General features: G+C 45.0%; 1 protein-coding gene across 1 annotated transcript in view; it reads left to right on the top strand.

Annotated features, from left to right (window-relative positions):
* Positions 1–14781, top strand: part of LOC120401035 (squalene synthase-like) — a 56260-nt gene extending 41479 nt beyond the window's left edge. Inside the window, exons 4-9 of the mRNA XM_039530523.1 lie at positions 828–1011; positions 5964–6092; positions 7357–7548; positions 8459–8635; positions 8910–9062; positions 12340–14781. Coding sequence (XP_039386457.1) covers positions 828–1011; positions 5964–6092; positions 7357–7548; positions 8459–8635; positions 8910–9062; positions 12340–12561 — 1057 coding nt within the window. The 3' untranslated portion in view covers positions 12562–14781. The remainder of the gene's footprint in view (positions 1–827; positions 1012–5963; positions 6093–7356; positions 7549–8458; positions 8636–8909; positions 9063–12339) is intronic.
* The last annotated feature ends 656 nt before the right edge of the window (positions 14782–15437 follow it).

Below are 15437 nucleotides of genomic sequence, written 5' to 3'. Positions count from 1 at the left end.
CAGTGGAATGCTCAGCCTCAGTCACAGGAAAATACTCTCATGATGTGTGGGTATCCAAGATACTTACATGGCCTCCCTTACTGTAGCATCTGAGCACCTCAACCTTCAGTGTAGTTATCCTTAAAACACCCCTGTAAGGTAGGACAGTGCTGTTATCCCCATGTTATAGTCTCTCTGGGCTTCAGCTCCCTAAGTGACTGGCCCAAGGTCACACAGGAAGCCAGTGGCAGATCAGAAAATTGAACCGAGGTCTCCATGGTCCAGGCTGGCACTCTAGCTACTGGACTGTCCTTCGTTTCTAGCATCTGAATGCCTAGCCTAGGTGTATCGGGGGGCCAGGAATTTCCAGCATCTGTTACGGGTTCTTTCTTGATTCTCCGTCTAGGCACGTGTAGTATCTAAATATATTTGAATTGTATCTACAGTGGTTGCCACTAAATTGTTTAAAAAGGTATCGCCATTTTAATGGTAATCACTGGTACTAGCACAGCTACTGCAAAGACAGATTATGGTATGAAATTACATTTTTGCCTCATGATTTTTTTAGTTGTAAATGTCCTTCTGATGGATATGGGCCTGAATCAGAGTCCTGGTTCTGACATGTTCAAACACTTGGGATGTTCGAAATATTGACATGAATTTTATGGCTTGAGCCCATCTCTGATTTGTATGCAGAACTAGAAATACTTTCCAGGTTGCAGAATTGGAAAGACCTTTGTTTAATTTTCAAATGTCTCTCACAAAAGCTACATGATGATTTTTAACTACTCGCCCGTGTCATAGCGAATCTTGATAAATAGGAAATCCTTCCTTCCTTCCCTCCATAGTAATGCTGTGTGCATATTCTATCTGGTTCTCCGAGCTCTGGACACTGTAGAAGATGATATGACCATCAACTTAGAAACCAAGGTCCCAATGTTGCATGATTTCCACTCCTATCTATATCAGCCGGACTGGAGATACATGGAGAGCAAGGAGAAGGACAAGCAGGTGCTTGAGGACTTCCCAACGGTGAGCTGTTAGATTTCTTGTTTCAATCTATTAATTATAACCTGCTGATTATATAGATAGCTATGTATCAAGATGCAAAGAGGTTTAAAGTAGAATTGCTAGATTGGATCAGACCCAAGGTCCACCTGGTCTGGTAACATGACTTCAATAGTGGCCAGTACCAGATGCTATATTTGGCACTGGTGCGACCACTCCTGGTATACTTTGTCCAGTTCTGGTGCCTACAATTCAAGAAGGATGTTGATAAATTGGAGAGGGTGCAGAGAAGAGCCATGAGAATGATTAAAGGATTGGAAAACATATTTTATAGTAATAGATTGAGTTTCTTGAGTCTATATCCATCTTAACAAAGAGAATGCTAAGGGGTAATTTGATTACAGCCTGTAAGTACCTGCCTGGGGAATAAAACTTTGTTAATGGGCTTGTCAACCTAACAGGCAGCAGTATAACAAAATCCAATGGCTGTAAGTCCAACCTAGACAAAGTCAGACTAGAAATAAGGTGTAAATTTTTAATAGTGAGGTTAAGTGGAACCAACTTAACCAAAGGTTGTGGTGGATTCTTCATCACTGTCAATTCTTAAATCTAGGTTGGATGTTTTTCTAAAAGATCTGCTCTAGTTCAAACAGGAAGTAGTTCAGGGAAGTCCTATGGCCAATGTTATGCAGGTGAGACTAAATGATCACAATGGCCCTTTTGGCATTATAATCTGTGAATCTGTTTCAGAGGAATGTGCAGGAACGTTGCATTAAGTAAATGTGGGATAATCTCTGCCCAGGAGGCAACCCCACATGATCTTTAACAGCTAGAGATTGATTCAAGTCTCAAAGCCAAAGACTTAATATCCCAGTCTCAAAATTTTTATCGTTAATAACAACAGCAGACTGGGGAACTTGTAATCGAATTTCCATTACCGGTCTTATAGGCAGAGCTCAAAACTGTCTGTATAACGGAGGATATTTCATGAGCAGATTTATCATTGTGTATGATACACTGTGGTGCTCTCCTGATCAGTACTGATAGAAATGGCTTTTGCCATCTATGCCAAAACCCAGCTGGTTCTTCACTCTGGTTGTCCATTGGAGATGACTGAGGATGCGGTCATTGGTGGCGGCTGCTGATGTGTCCCTGGGTTTGCTGTTTGACTATATTGCCCAATAGATGAATAAGGGATGTGGAAAACCAACTCATTTGTAACTCTAAACTGACCCAGAATTTCCGGCACTTCTCAGTTTTGACACTGAGGGCTGTATTTTAAAGAACAGAGGCCTAAGATCTTATGCATTCATCCACTTGGATTTGTGTGTGTTTCATTGCAGTTCTGTGCCCCACTAGGTGTTCAGAGGGCTACTCACTTGCGTATGAGACTGCATGCACAATTGGGAAAACTGAACGTTGATCAACTTTGCATGTATGCAAATGAGGCACCGCTCTCAGAAAACTTGGCGCTAACTATTCTATATTCCCTCGGGTTTTGAAAAAGCAGATCAGCTTCACACAGCAAAATGGCAGACTTGCAAACTCTTGTTTTCCATGTCAGAAGAGTTCAGATGTGTCATGGGATTGATAGGCCCTGCCCCCTGGAGAAAAGGGGGATGATGGCAGGAGGTCAGAGAGCAAGCTGCTCAGTTAACGGAGGGAGTAACGTGGGTGGTGGCTTTGGAGAATCTGTTCCTTTCTTATGAGGGGCTTAAGCTAAATAGAATGACCTCATTATCAAAGAGAAGGTTGAGAGGTGACTTGATCAGTCTGTAAGTACCTGTAGAGAGAGAAGATGCCTGATACTATGGAGGGCATCTAGCAAACAAAGGCATAACAAGACCCAGTGACTAAAAAGGAAAGCTAGACCCATTTAGACTGGAAATAACAGTGAGGGGAATTAACCTTTGGAACAAATTAACCAGGGATGTGGTGGACTCTGTCACTTGAAGTCTCTAGATCGAGACTAGATGTCTTTTGATCTTGTTCACCCAAGAGTTACTGGGCTCGATGTGGGATTCCTGAGTGAAATTCTTAGGCCTGTGCTATGCGGGAGGTCAGATGAGATGATCATAGTGGTCCCCCCCCAGGCCTCAGAATCGATGAAGGCCCCAATCCTTGCTGAGCCAGCAGTTGAGCCTACTGATAGTTTCAGTCTAAAGCGTGTAAGCACAGAGGAGAAAATGTTAGCCCAAGAATGTTTCACTATGTGGCTGACAGCAAGAGGTCAGACCTACTGTATTAACTATTTAAACACTTAGATCTATTGCAGAAACAGTAGCTGAACATTTTTTTTTGAGTGAGCATCATGCGGAATACATTAAAAGTAAAGGAACAGGGCAGCAGCTCTTAGAAACTTCATTTATTCCCTATAGTTTAATATTCCATTGTCAGCTTCTACCTCTTGCTTTTTCTTTTAAAGGACGAGTTTATAATTCTGATGCTATGCGTGACCAGCGCATAATAAAACAAAACCTAGGGAATGAAATGCAAAAAGCGGTGTCGTATTCAAAGCAAGCATCATGAAAACTGCAAAGTCAAGAAATGCAAAAACCTGACAAAGAGTAAATAATTTAGATGCCAGGTCACTTAGGTGCTTTTGAAATTTTCACGCAAGGTTTCTTAATATGAAAGTAATCACAATTTTAAACTGTATCAGAGGGGTAGCCGTGTTAGTCTGGTTCTGTAGAAGCAGCAAAGAATCCTGTGGCACCTTATAGACTAACAGAAGTTTTGCAGCATGAGCTTTCGTGGGTGAATACCCACTTCTTCGGATGCAAGCAGATGCAATTCGGATGCAATTTTAAACTGATTTGCAACAGCACACGTTTACACTTCCATTGTATTATATGCTGCTGCGGCATTCAGAGGTGAGATGATGAAAGGGCCGTATAAATAGAGCTGTAGCACAAGTTTCCTGAACCATTTACCAGTAATTTAACAAGAAGTTTTGTGCGTAACGGAAATGTAATTTAATAAACTAACTTTTTTTATTTTTTATTGGGGTCTAGTTAACTCCACCCTCCCTTTTCTTATTTCTGTTGGTATAAAATTCCACTTCTCCCGCTCTGCCACCCAAACACCATCTGGGAATGCGCATGGGAACAAGGCGCATGCTTCATACTGGAGTAGTTGCCCTCTAGATGCAGCATTATTTCAGTGCTCCAGCTGAGAGCTGTGCTGGGATTTGGCGAGCCGCCAGTGCCGGGGACCAGGCTGGGATTCACTCGCTGAATGGGGTTGTTCTGTAGTAGATTTTAGGTTAGTAGTCCAAGGAGTGCGCTTAACCCATGGTGTAGTAATTCTCACAAGAACAGGAGCAGTACAGTTTCTTGAAAAAAATCAGTTAATTTACAGGATTTGTAAATATTTTGAATGTTAATTGATCAGTTAAAGGTTGGATTCTACTTCCATTGAAATCATAGGGTGGGAGGGAGGTGATGTTTTTAGGTGGGGGAGTTGTTGCTAATTTTATGGTAATTTAAGATTAAGGTTCAGATTTTCATAGGAGCCTGAGAGTAGTGCGGTGCCCAAAGTCCACTGAATTTCAGTGTGACTTGAGCACCTAACTCCCATAAATCCCCTCTGATAATCCCAGCCCAAAGGAATATTTGGGAAGTCCAGTGATTGCTGTGAATGGCCTGAAGGCATCTATGTGAATAGCTGCTTGTTGGAGAATTGCTGCAGTGCTCAGAAATGTTACCACAGTACAAAAGAGTTTATTATGTAGGCTTGGGATACAAACAACTTGTTAATTTAGCAGATCTGTCCTCGTAAGTGGTATTTACAGGGGGCTGCACTGTTCCGTGAAGTATCTTTGTTTGCTGCATTCATGTAACTGGCCTGCTCTTCTAACACATCAACTCCCGTTCAAACTATATTACAATACAACTTTGATACAGAAGGTCTCAAACTGTTGAATAACAATCCCAGACAGTTACATGGCACTGTTCATCAGTACATCTCACAACACTTTACAAAGGAGGTCAGAATCATTACCCCCATTTTACAGACTGGGAAACAGGCATGGAGGGGGAAGTGACTTGCCCGAGGTCACCCAACAGGCCAGTGGCAGAGTTGGGAATAGAGTCCAGGTTTCCTCAGTCCCAGCTCAGTGTTCTCAACTGTGGACAGAGAGTTTCTCTGAGCTTCTTTAATCTCTCTATTTATTTATTTTAAAAAGACTGCTATGAGGCTGTCTATAATTGCCCACAAAGGGAGAAGAGGTCTGATGCTGGAGTGCTCTTTAATGTAGCAAAGGAATAAAATGAAATGGCCGGAAGTGGATGTCACCAAAGTCCAAACTGGAAATAAGATGCACATTGTTAACAATGAGGATAGATTGCCCAGTGATGTAGTGATTCTCCGTCATTTGGAGCCTTTAAATCAAGACTGGGTGCTCTAAAACAGGCATCCTAGTTCAAGCACTAATGGTTGGGCTGGCAGCAGGAATCACTGGTTGCAACTGGCCTGTGTTGTGCAGGACGCCGGCCTAGAGGATCATAATGGTCCCTTCTGGCCTTTAAACTGTGAAATATTTCACATGCTCACATTTGGGAGCCCACAGAGAACAGAGCTGCAATAAAACACTGGAAATCATTCTACGAGCTGTTCACATGGTGGGACTCTTTCATAAAGTTACACTTGGTGTATAGAGTTTGTTTTGTAACTCCTTCATGCACCAGCTCCCAAGTGATGCTGTCCAAGGCTGTACTGCCTTCAAGAAATTACAAGCTGCATCTGAGTTGTGGCCAGAGATCATAGGAATTTTTGTTTCTGCACATGCTGAATTTGTGTTTACTGCTGAGGGGCTTGAATCTGTTCCCACTGAAGCCAGTGGGGAATTTTGTCAGCCCCTTCAGTGGAGCAGGATTAGACCCCAGTAGCCTGTAACGTTTTCCACCCACCCCGCTTCCTGGTCTATTGACAAATGCCACTTTCAGCACAATGTGTGTTTGTGGTTTCTGCTGTAGATCTCCTTGGAGTTCAGGAACCTGGCAAAGGTGTATCGAGATGTGATTGCAGATATTTGTCACAAGATGGGAGCTGGAATGGCCGAGTTCTTGGAAAAGAAGGTCGACACCCAGCATGAGTGGGATAAGGTAAGCGAGCATTGAGAGCCCTGCTCTCAAGTACATAAAAGGTTGTTACAAGGAGGAGGGAGAAAAAATGTTCTTACCCTCTGAGGCTAGGACAGGAAGCAATGGGCTTAAATTGCAGCAAGGGAGGTTTAGGTTGGACATGAGGAAAAACTTCCTGTCAGGGTGGTTAAGCACTGGAATAAATTGCCTAGGGAGATTGTGGAATCGCCATCACCAGAGATTTTTAAGAGCAGGTTAGACAAACACCTGTCAGGAATGGTCAAGATAATACTTAGTCCTGCCTTGAGGGGAGAGGACTGGACTAGATGACTTCTCAAGGTCCCTTCCAGTACTATGATTCTATGCTCAGGGCAACGCACGTATCCCCTGCTGGAGGCCTGGCATTCTGCACTTGCCGCTCCATCATGATGGTTACAATTGCTTATTGTAATGCTCACCCTGGCCGTACATAGGTATCCAAGATGACTAAAGGACACAGTGTTAACTCTGAGTCTTGCTGTTTGGTGGGCAGCTTCCATGTGAACATAAAGATTTGTCTGAGCGATGAGATCCCTGCGTAAATTTCCCAAGGCATTGATTAGCTATTTTTGTCACTGACCTTGTGGATGACAGTGGCTGTGTGCATTATTGATAGGTAAAGCATAGCACAGCTGTAGTGCAGAATTTTAGGTGGTCTGACTTACCCCCTGCCCACTTAACTGCTTGACTAAGAACACAAAGTATTCTCAGGCCCCTGCTTTGGCTGCCAGACTGTTCATTGAAATGCAAGTACACACCATAAAGCCTTGATGCTGGTTTTGAGCAGTTTTCCTGGAACGTGCACTGTATAAAATGGGCCACATGAGGCTCTGCTCTCATTTGGGTCTTTCATCTGGGTGATGGAAGCCTGATGCCGTTAACAGTGGTGAATGACACGCTTGCTATTTTTCCTGCATGGAGCAATGGTCCGGTGGTAGAAGCCACATCGTAGAAGTATATTTTTGGTATGCGGATGTTGGCTGTTGAGAACTGGCATGAAGACACATGCCGGAGAGCCTTCGCTCAGTGTCGCTCTGTATTCCAAGCCCAGACCCAAATACCACTGACACCTCCATCAAAATGGGCTTGATATGCAGCAAGTTGAACTGCATGGGAGCTATCTTGGGGAATGTCCCCCGGAAGACACCAACAACCTTAAATAACCTAGGGGAGTAATTTTGATGTAGCCACATGGACCAGGAGAGAGACATTTCACAACTCATTTTGTTCTTTCCAAACCTTGCAGTATTGTCACTATGTTGCTGGGCTGGTGGGGATTGGCCTTTCCCGTCTGTTCTCTGCATCAGAGCTAGAAGACCTTATCGTAGGACAGGACACAGAGCTTGCCAATTCCATGGGCCTCTTTCTTCAGAAAACTAACATCATTCGTGATTATCTGGAGGACCAGCTGGAGGGAAGAGAATTCTGGCCCCGAGAGGTAAGGGAAACCAGCACTTTTCAGATGACAACTTCAGCCTAATATGGTTTATTAGGGAAGTGTTAGAGCTGTGATGCAGACTCCTATTCCTTTCTGATGAGCTCTGGAGATACTGTTACTGCTTTGATACAGAGTTAGGCAGGACTACTTGTCAGGAGACTTATTTCACATAGTTTATCTTTTGGTTCTTATTCGGATATAGAAGGTTTCTAGTTTTTTCAAATGAAGTTGCATAAATCTGTCTGTAGGGAGTTAGGCAAAACTCTTCTGTCAGAGATCTCACAGTGATATAGCTGAAAGGTCAATTGTCAGCATGCCTGTCCCATGGATAAAATCTGTTCAGCAGAGTGTCTGTGACAGTGGAGGTTTCTCCAGACAATCTTGAATGCCGTCGCTCTGCTCCATGCACCAGCCCTGTTTGCAGGATGGGACAGGGTTCCTGTAATCTATGAGGAGTTGGCCAAACTCAGATTGGGAGACCATCTTCATAACATGGGGACTCTGCTGCGCCAGCCCCAATCCAGAAGAGCATTTACACACACATGTAACTCTAAGCACGTGAGTAGTCCCACCGAGGTCAGTGCAGTTACTTGTGCTTTAAAGTGTGTGTAAGTGCCTTTCTGAACCAGAGGCATGGATGCTTAACTTCAGAGCTACTAGCTGGGTCCAATTTTTCTCTTTCCCAGTGTGCCTTATCGAAAGGGAATGGGACTGAATGGAATAGTAGGTCAGAGTGAACTGTGTGTTAAGGATCTTGCTTCTGACTGTAACCAAGTCTGATTACAAGAATTAGATTCAGTAAAATAAGATCTTTGTATTTGACAGTTTGATACAGGCCCTCTAATTAATATGAATGTCTGAAAAGTGCTGACGGCTGAGTGCTGTTCCTATGTACTGTTGGCGTTCCCAGGTTTGGAGCAGGTACGCCAAGAAGTTGTCGGATCTCGCCAAGCCAGAGAACATTGACGTGGCCGTCCAGTGTATGAATGAACTGATCACAAATGCATTGCACCACGTCCCCGATGTCCTCACCTACTTATCTAGACTGAAAAACCAGAGTGTCTTTAACTTCTGCGCTATTCCGCAGGTAGGTTAATATTTCCAGATGTTTGAACCAGATATTTTCATTGTCTTTTCCCCCTCCCACCTTCACCCCCTTTGGGGCTGGATGTCTTCTCAGTTCTATACACAGTATTTAATACTAGTCCTCTCTCTCTCTCCAATATTAAATAAATTCAACATGGAGATCACCAGGCATTTTGAGTCGTTGCCTCGTTTTGAGAGAGTGAGTCTTCCCCTGGAGGAATGACTCTACTCTCGGATATATATGCTATTCAATGCTGCTTGTCATTTCTCCCTAGGTGATGGCCATCGCCACTCTAGCGGCCTGTTACAATAACAAACAGGTGTTTAGAGGTCTAGTGAAGATTCGGAAAGGACAAGCTGTCACTTTAATGATGGATGCCACAAACATACAAGCTGTCAAGGCTATAATGTACCAGTATGTGGAAGAGGTAGGTTTGGTGGCTTGCTTTGAAAGACTCGTATTCAAATGCAGCTGTTCCCTCTTTAATCCTCAGTGTTCTGCTGTTAGGGTTAAGCTGGGGTTTCCACTATATCCAGCAGTTTAGCAACTGCCATTTTGCTTAAGCTAAAACTGTTGAAGATTGTCTAGGAACAAGGACATTAGCATGAAAAGCTTGAAATAGTAAAGTCTGGAACATGGCTTCCCCGCCCCCCTTCTCTGGTGCTGTAAATCCTTACAGTCTAAAGTGTATTCTCCAGAAGTGTTAGCACTTCCCTGAAAACAGAAAAGTGGCTTTTATAATAAATTTGGAATATAATTATAGCTTTTTGCAGAAGTGAAAACTACTGTTGAGATGACTAACTGCCAGTATTAACCTCTGCCCTTGCTCATAAGTTTCAGATTTTATAGGAATTGTGTAACATGTATGGGTGTTTAACCGCACGTACTGGTTTGCATAGATGTTGCACAGAATTCTACTGAGCAAATATAATGGGGGATTTCTCATTTTCTTTATGCCAGTCTGGTAAGTTCACACATTTCCAGTGCATCATAGAAAATAAAGACCTTTAATTGCTGTGGCTGTCAGTTGCCCTGTCCGTGGGACAAATATTAGTGATCTGATTGATCTGTTTCTAAAACTGTCTTTTCAGGATGGTGCATACCTAATAATATAGGTACCACTGCACTTATTGCAGCGCTCCCATTGGCATCCATGGGAGCTGCATTACCATAGACAATCAGGCCAGCTGTCCCTGTCTGAAGTCAGACATGTCCCAAGCAAGATGAATAGGCAGAAGATGGTGAAAGGGAAAGGTAGGGGACAGGTTACAAAAATAGGTTAGCTCCCCAGTCTCGCCAAGCCATTGATGTGGCTGTGCAGTGTCTGAATGAACGGATCACAAACGCTGTATGCCATGGCCCTGGTGTCCTCACGTACTTGTTTAGACTGAAAAACCAAAGTGTCTATTGTACAAGCCAAGCAGCCTTTTCCAGTGCCTGGAGTTACCTTTTGTTGTTCAGCTCAATAGAGAATAGGCTGGAATAAAGCCTTCTGTGGCTTTCCCCTGCTGGATGGAAAGGGAGGTGTAGGAAGGGCTGGTACAAGCCTGACAAAATCAGCTGGGTTATTTAATAGCCCCTTCTCTGCTGGGGAATCTCTCTTTAAACAATCCCTTTGTTAGTATTTACATTTGCAGACGTTGGGAGAATCCTGCCTCAGTTACAGTCCAGGGCAAAACTCTCTGCCTTCCCAGGGCCCAGATTTCACCCTTTGTCATCCTCCATACGAAGGCTGAAACGGAGAATTCTGTTTAAACAATGTTGATTCTTGGAAGAAGCTGCTTAGGGTGGCGTCACATCCGCCCGGGCAGGGCCAGCTAGGGTTGTGTCTGTGGCTGCTGCTGACAACTTTCTGTCATATTTTCCCCACATTGTGTGGATAGGATCTTGTCTGAAAAGTGTCTGACAGAACCAAGGTATTCCCTGGTGTGGATTGACAATACTGTTCTCAATCAGAGTTACCTGTCTAATAGACCTTGCTAGCAAGGTGCAAATACTTTTCCAAATCCTTGAGTCAGACAGCTCCTACTGGCTGTACAGATTCCTAGTAGCTCTGGCCTAACCTGACTTAGGACAGGGGTCGGCAACCTTTCAGAAGTGGTGTGCCGAGTCTTCATTTACTCACTCTAACTTAAGGTTTCGTGTGCCAGTAATGCATTTTAACATTTTTAGAAGGTCTCTTCCTATAAGTCTATAATATATAACTAAACTATTGTTGTATGTAAAGTAAATAAAAATTTTAAAATGTTTAAGAAGCTTCATTTAAAATTGAATTAAAATGCAGAGCATCCCGGACCTGTGGCCAGGACCTAGGCAGTGTGAGTGCCACTGAAAATCAGCTCGTGTGCCGCCTTTGGCACCCGTGCCATAGGTGCCTACCTCTATCTTAGGACCTAAACGTGTTGTCATCTCTTCATTGAGATTTGGAGCAGCTAGCAAGGGTTTGAAAGCAAAAAACATTTTAATGTTTGTTTACTTTGATTTATATATAGGGCCTTACCAAATTCATGGTCCATTTTGGTCAATTTCATGGCCAGATGGTTTTAAAATTGGTCAATTTCATGATTTCAGATGTTTACATCTGAAATTTCACAGTGTTGTAACTGGGGGGGTCCTGACCCAAAAAGGGATCATGCGGGGGAGGTTTACAGGATTGCCACTGTGGAGCTTCTTGTAGCTGGAGTGGGCTCCCAGGGGTGGGTCCGATCTCCCCCACACTCCTGGGAGCGCCCCAGCCAGGAGCTCCTAGTCGCAAGTCATGGCCAGTGGTGGATTAACACACATGGGCCTGTGCCCAGAGGCCAGGGCCCTTTGAAAAATGGATGCCCCAAACCCTGTCAGGAGCCACCGGGGGTGGCTGAAGCCCTGAGCACCAGCAGGAGTCGTGGGGACTGAAGCCCCAAGCCTTGGTGCCCCAAGCCCAAGCAGGAGCCGTGGGGGCAGGGAAGCCCTGAGCCCAGGCACCTCAAGCCCCAGCTGGAGCTGTGAGGAGGACAGAAGCCCCAAGCCCAGATGCCTGGAGCCCCAGCAAGAGTCGCAGGGGGCGGGAAGCCCTGACCCTGAGCATGAGCTGTGGGGGGTGGAAGCCCGGACCCTGGCTCCGGGGCTGTTGCGAGGGTGTATTACCCTAAGGTCTGTGCTGCCTGCGGAGGTGGGTCTGATCATCTCGTCCTCCCCCCGATAATGGCCATGTTGGAGAAGGACTAGTTCTGTCCTCCCCAGCCTGGCTGGACTAGCAGATTTCGGGGAGATCTGATTTCATGGGGAAAGGCTTATTTCACAGTCCATGATACGTTTTTCATGTGAAATTGGTAGGGCCCTGTTTATGTAATAGACTCCTGTATAGGGCTGTAGGTGCCCTAACAGAGAATCAGCAGGATTAATAAACATTAAACTACGTTCTGGCTAATGTGGCTTGAACTCCTTTGCAGACTGACCCCTGGGGGCGTATCCTCTAAACTCAGTTCAGTTAGCACAGTGCTCTGGTAAAATATTCCCTCTTAGCGAGTTTCCCTACCTAGAGGGAAGTTAGCGCGGTTCTGATCCCCCTTTGGTTTAAAAACTGGCAGGATTGCTGGTAACGAGTGTTACCCTGTTGGAATATGCATAGCACCTCCTCCACAGAAGCCATATATTGTCAGAGGAATTGTGGGTGTGGTTTTCAGGGTTACTCCCTAACCTTGTGTGGGTTTTTCTCTCTCCAGATCTATCGGAAAGTCCCAAACACAGACCCTTCTTCTAACAAGACCCAGCAGATCATCGTCTCAATCCGGACAATGAGTTTGCCCAATGGCGTCGAGGTCTCTCGTAACCATTACTCCCCTATCTACCTCTCGTGCGCCATGCTTCTGGCAGCACTGAGCTGGCAGTATCTGAGTGCGATGTCGAAGGCATCAGAGGAGTATGTACAGGCCAGCGAGAACTGAGGGTTGGTGGGGAGAGCGAAGGTCAGTGGATGGATAAAGTTGGGACAGGTTCTTCTCTCTTCCCTGTTGGATCTGCTGCCCTGCGGGATGCCAGACTGGTGTGGGCCCTTAAAGCTGTGAATGGAAGGGCAAGTCTGAAGGTGTCGGTTGGCTCGCAGAATTGTGTGTTGCAGTCATTAGCTAGCAGCTGGATTTGGCTGCTTTTGCTGTTCGGATGAACAGGTTACAAGTAAGACTGGTTGAGACTCACTTTTCCTCTTTGTGGGAGACTTTACCTGAATTCTGGCCAGGAAGTTTTTAAATTGCCTGTCACTTGTGATTTTGACACTTCCCTCCTGTAAAAAGTTGCATGACGTGAGCCTTTGCGTTCTCTCATCTGCCCTGTGTGTGTTCTGACCTCCGTACCTTCATTGCTCAGCAACTGAATGTTTCCAGCAAGTCAGCCATCTTGGAAGCCACCATTCCTTCAAGTCACCAGGGCAATGTCTGGCTGTTTTCTGACCCTCTCTCTAAATAGCTGGGGATCTTACAGTACAGAGATGAGTGTGTAAGTTCTGGGCCTCCCCATCCTTGTACTAAAGAATTCTGAAGAGATACTAGCCTTCAATATTAGAGCTATTGTGATAACTTGCGTGTAGCTTTCCGGTCAGATCATTTTGTACAGTTTAAAGAGCTCCGAGGCTGACAGACGTGTGCTCTGTCTTCTGAAAGCTGAGTCGAGGGCAGTACATGCAAAGCTTATTTCTCAGCACAAGTTAAGGTGGGGAATGTGTGGGGGCAGGGTGGATGGCTCATAGGTGGGGAATAACTGCTAAGTCTGGTAGGATACAGCTGTACTGCTGGTGATGGGAGCCAAGGAGGCAGGTCTGGAGTCAGCAAACCTTCCTGAGGCTGGAGAGAACAAGGGGAATGTTGCAGTCTCTCTCTCCCTGGTCCCTCTCCTGTATTTGTACCCCCACCCAGGCTGACAGTATGGCTTAGAGGCATATAGGTATCCTCGTTGGAGTGGCAACTAATTGGCTCTGGAAGGACAGTGATTGCATACTTGCTCCCTGTGCATTCAGACTTCCTTTAGAAACATGACTCTCCTCACATGCCAGTTTTCTGTGGCTAAAGCAGCGTTCCTTTCACCCATGCCCTCCGGGGTGCACAGATACAGCGTGCAGGACTGTCAGCAATAAAGATACACACAATGCTGCTTTTGACCGCTGGTGGCTGTGTCCTTCGGTACACTGGCTGTTCAGATGAAGTCATCTACAGTGAATACTGTTACCTGTCCTAGTTATCGATTGCTTCCAGCTCCTGTAAAGCTCAAAGTGCCTGTGCTGGAGCCAAGAATGGAAATTCTTCAGACTGAGACTTATGGGCTGCTTTCAGCTGCCCTGGCGGAGTTCCACTTACAGCAGCTCTGAAGTTGGCCTTGTCCTGCCAATTTCAGCAGGTGGCAGGCTTCACATCTCTGTCTTGAAGAACCTTCATGAAGGAAACCTATGCTTGTCTCTCTGGACTCAAGAAAATCCTCCAACCAGCTCTGAAACAGACTCTTCCTGTGATGACTCTAGAAGTAGTAGGGGTGGTACCAGGAAGTCTGTTTAAAAGCAGGTGGGTTGGCTGTGTTCAGAGGGGACGTGTCTTCAATATTAACCCTCCCCCTATTCGTCTTTTAGCTAGCACAGCTCAAGTTTTAAAGCGGTGTCTTTGAATAGAGGTAAGTGTGTTTTAAGGAGGACAGAGACTTGCTGCAGCTCTGACTCACCCCACCTACTGTTACATTGTGGACTAGTGTGCCATGAGTGACTCCCCTGCTTTTCATTAACATCTAGTGGAGTATGGCCCTGGAGAAGGGGGCTGAGGGGCTATTATCTGTGCTGTTCTGGGAAGCAAGTCTCCCCCCGTTAAACCTTCTGTTCCACAAAGCAAGCTTGATGTGGCTGTTTTTAAACAGCAGAAGCAGCTGGAGTTGTAGATGTGCACAAATGGATTGTGGGAAAGGTAAGTGAAGTTTAGGAGTTGGGATCTCTACCAGGAGCTGTCTCGTGGTTAGGTGTTAGACCAGTCCAGCACTACAATGCTATTACAGGGCAAGCTCTACTCCATGGTGATCTGTGTACATACTTAGCTTAATTCAATGTTGATGTGAATATTGTTTTTTATGCCGAGAGGTCTGGGCTTAAGTTCTCAGCTTCCCTTCTCAACAATAAATAATTTCTTTACCCAGAAGTCCTCAGCTTCCATTATTCAGCTGGCTAATGACACTGTGTAGTGAAATCTTAGTTGACAGGTGGGAAGAAGTTGCTTTACCTGGGAAAGCTTTGCACAACCCAATAAGATCAGTCTTCCTGTATGAACACTTCTACACTTAAAAAGCAAAAGCAGCACACATTAAAGATATGCCTGATGGTGGTAGACTCTGGGATCTCAAGCTATTTAAGTTACAGAATGTTAAGCAGTGACTCAATCAGTAGGTGTATGGGGAACATCTGTAATAAGCTCTTAAGTCTAGCAGATAAAGGTGGAACAAGATGTAATGGCTGGAACTGAAGCTAGATAAAATTATAGCTTAGGTCTGGTCTGAGTTTAACAGTGAGAGCAATTAATCATTGCAACAGCTTGATGTGATGGATTCTCTAGTGCTGGCAACTTTTAAATCAACAAGTGGATGTTTTTCTAAGAGACTAAGTTAAGCAGGAAGTATGTGGTGGTCTTATGGCCTGTATTATACATTCAGCTTCAATCTGTGGTCCCTTCCCTCTTAGCTTTTCAATCAGTTAACAGCTGAGGCTGTTCATTCACTGTGCTTGTTAAAACCCAGAGGCAGCTGCTGGGCTAGTGAAGAACAAGTTGTGCACTGAGAGGTGCTACTTGCTTCAATCCTG

Source organism: Mauremys reevesii, linkage group 3 (genome assembly GCF_016161935.1).
Source record: "Mauremys reevesii isolate NIE-2019 linkage group 3, ASM1616193v1, whole genome shotgun sequence".
In the NCBI taxonomy this organism is placed as follows: Eukaryota; Metazoa; Chordata; order Testudines; family Geoemydidae; genus Mauremys; species Mauremys reevesii.
Note: the sequence above shows the minus strand (reverse complement) of the source record. Positions and strands in the feature narration are given on the sequence as shown.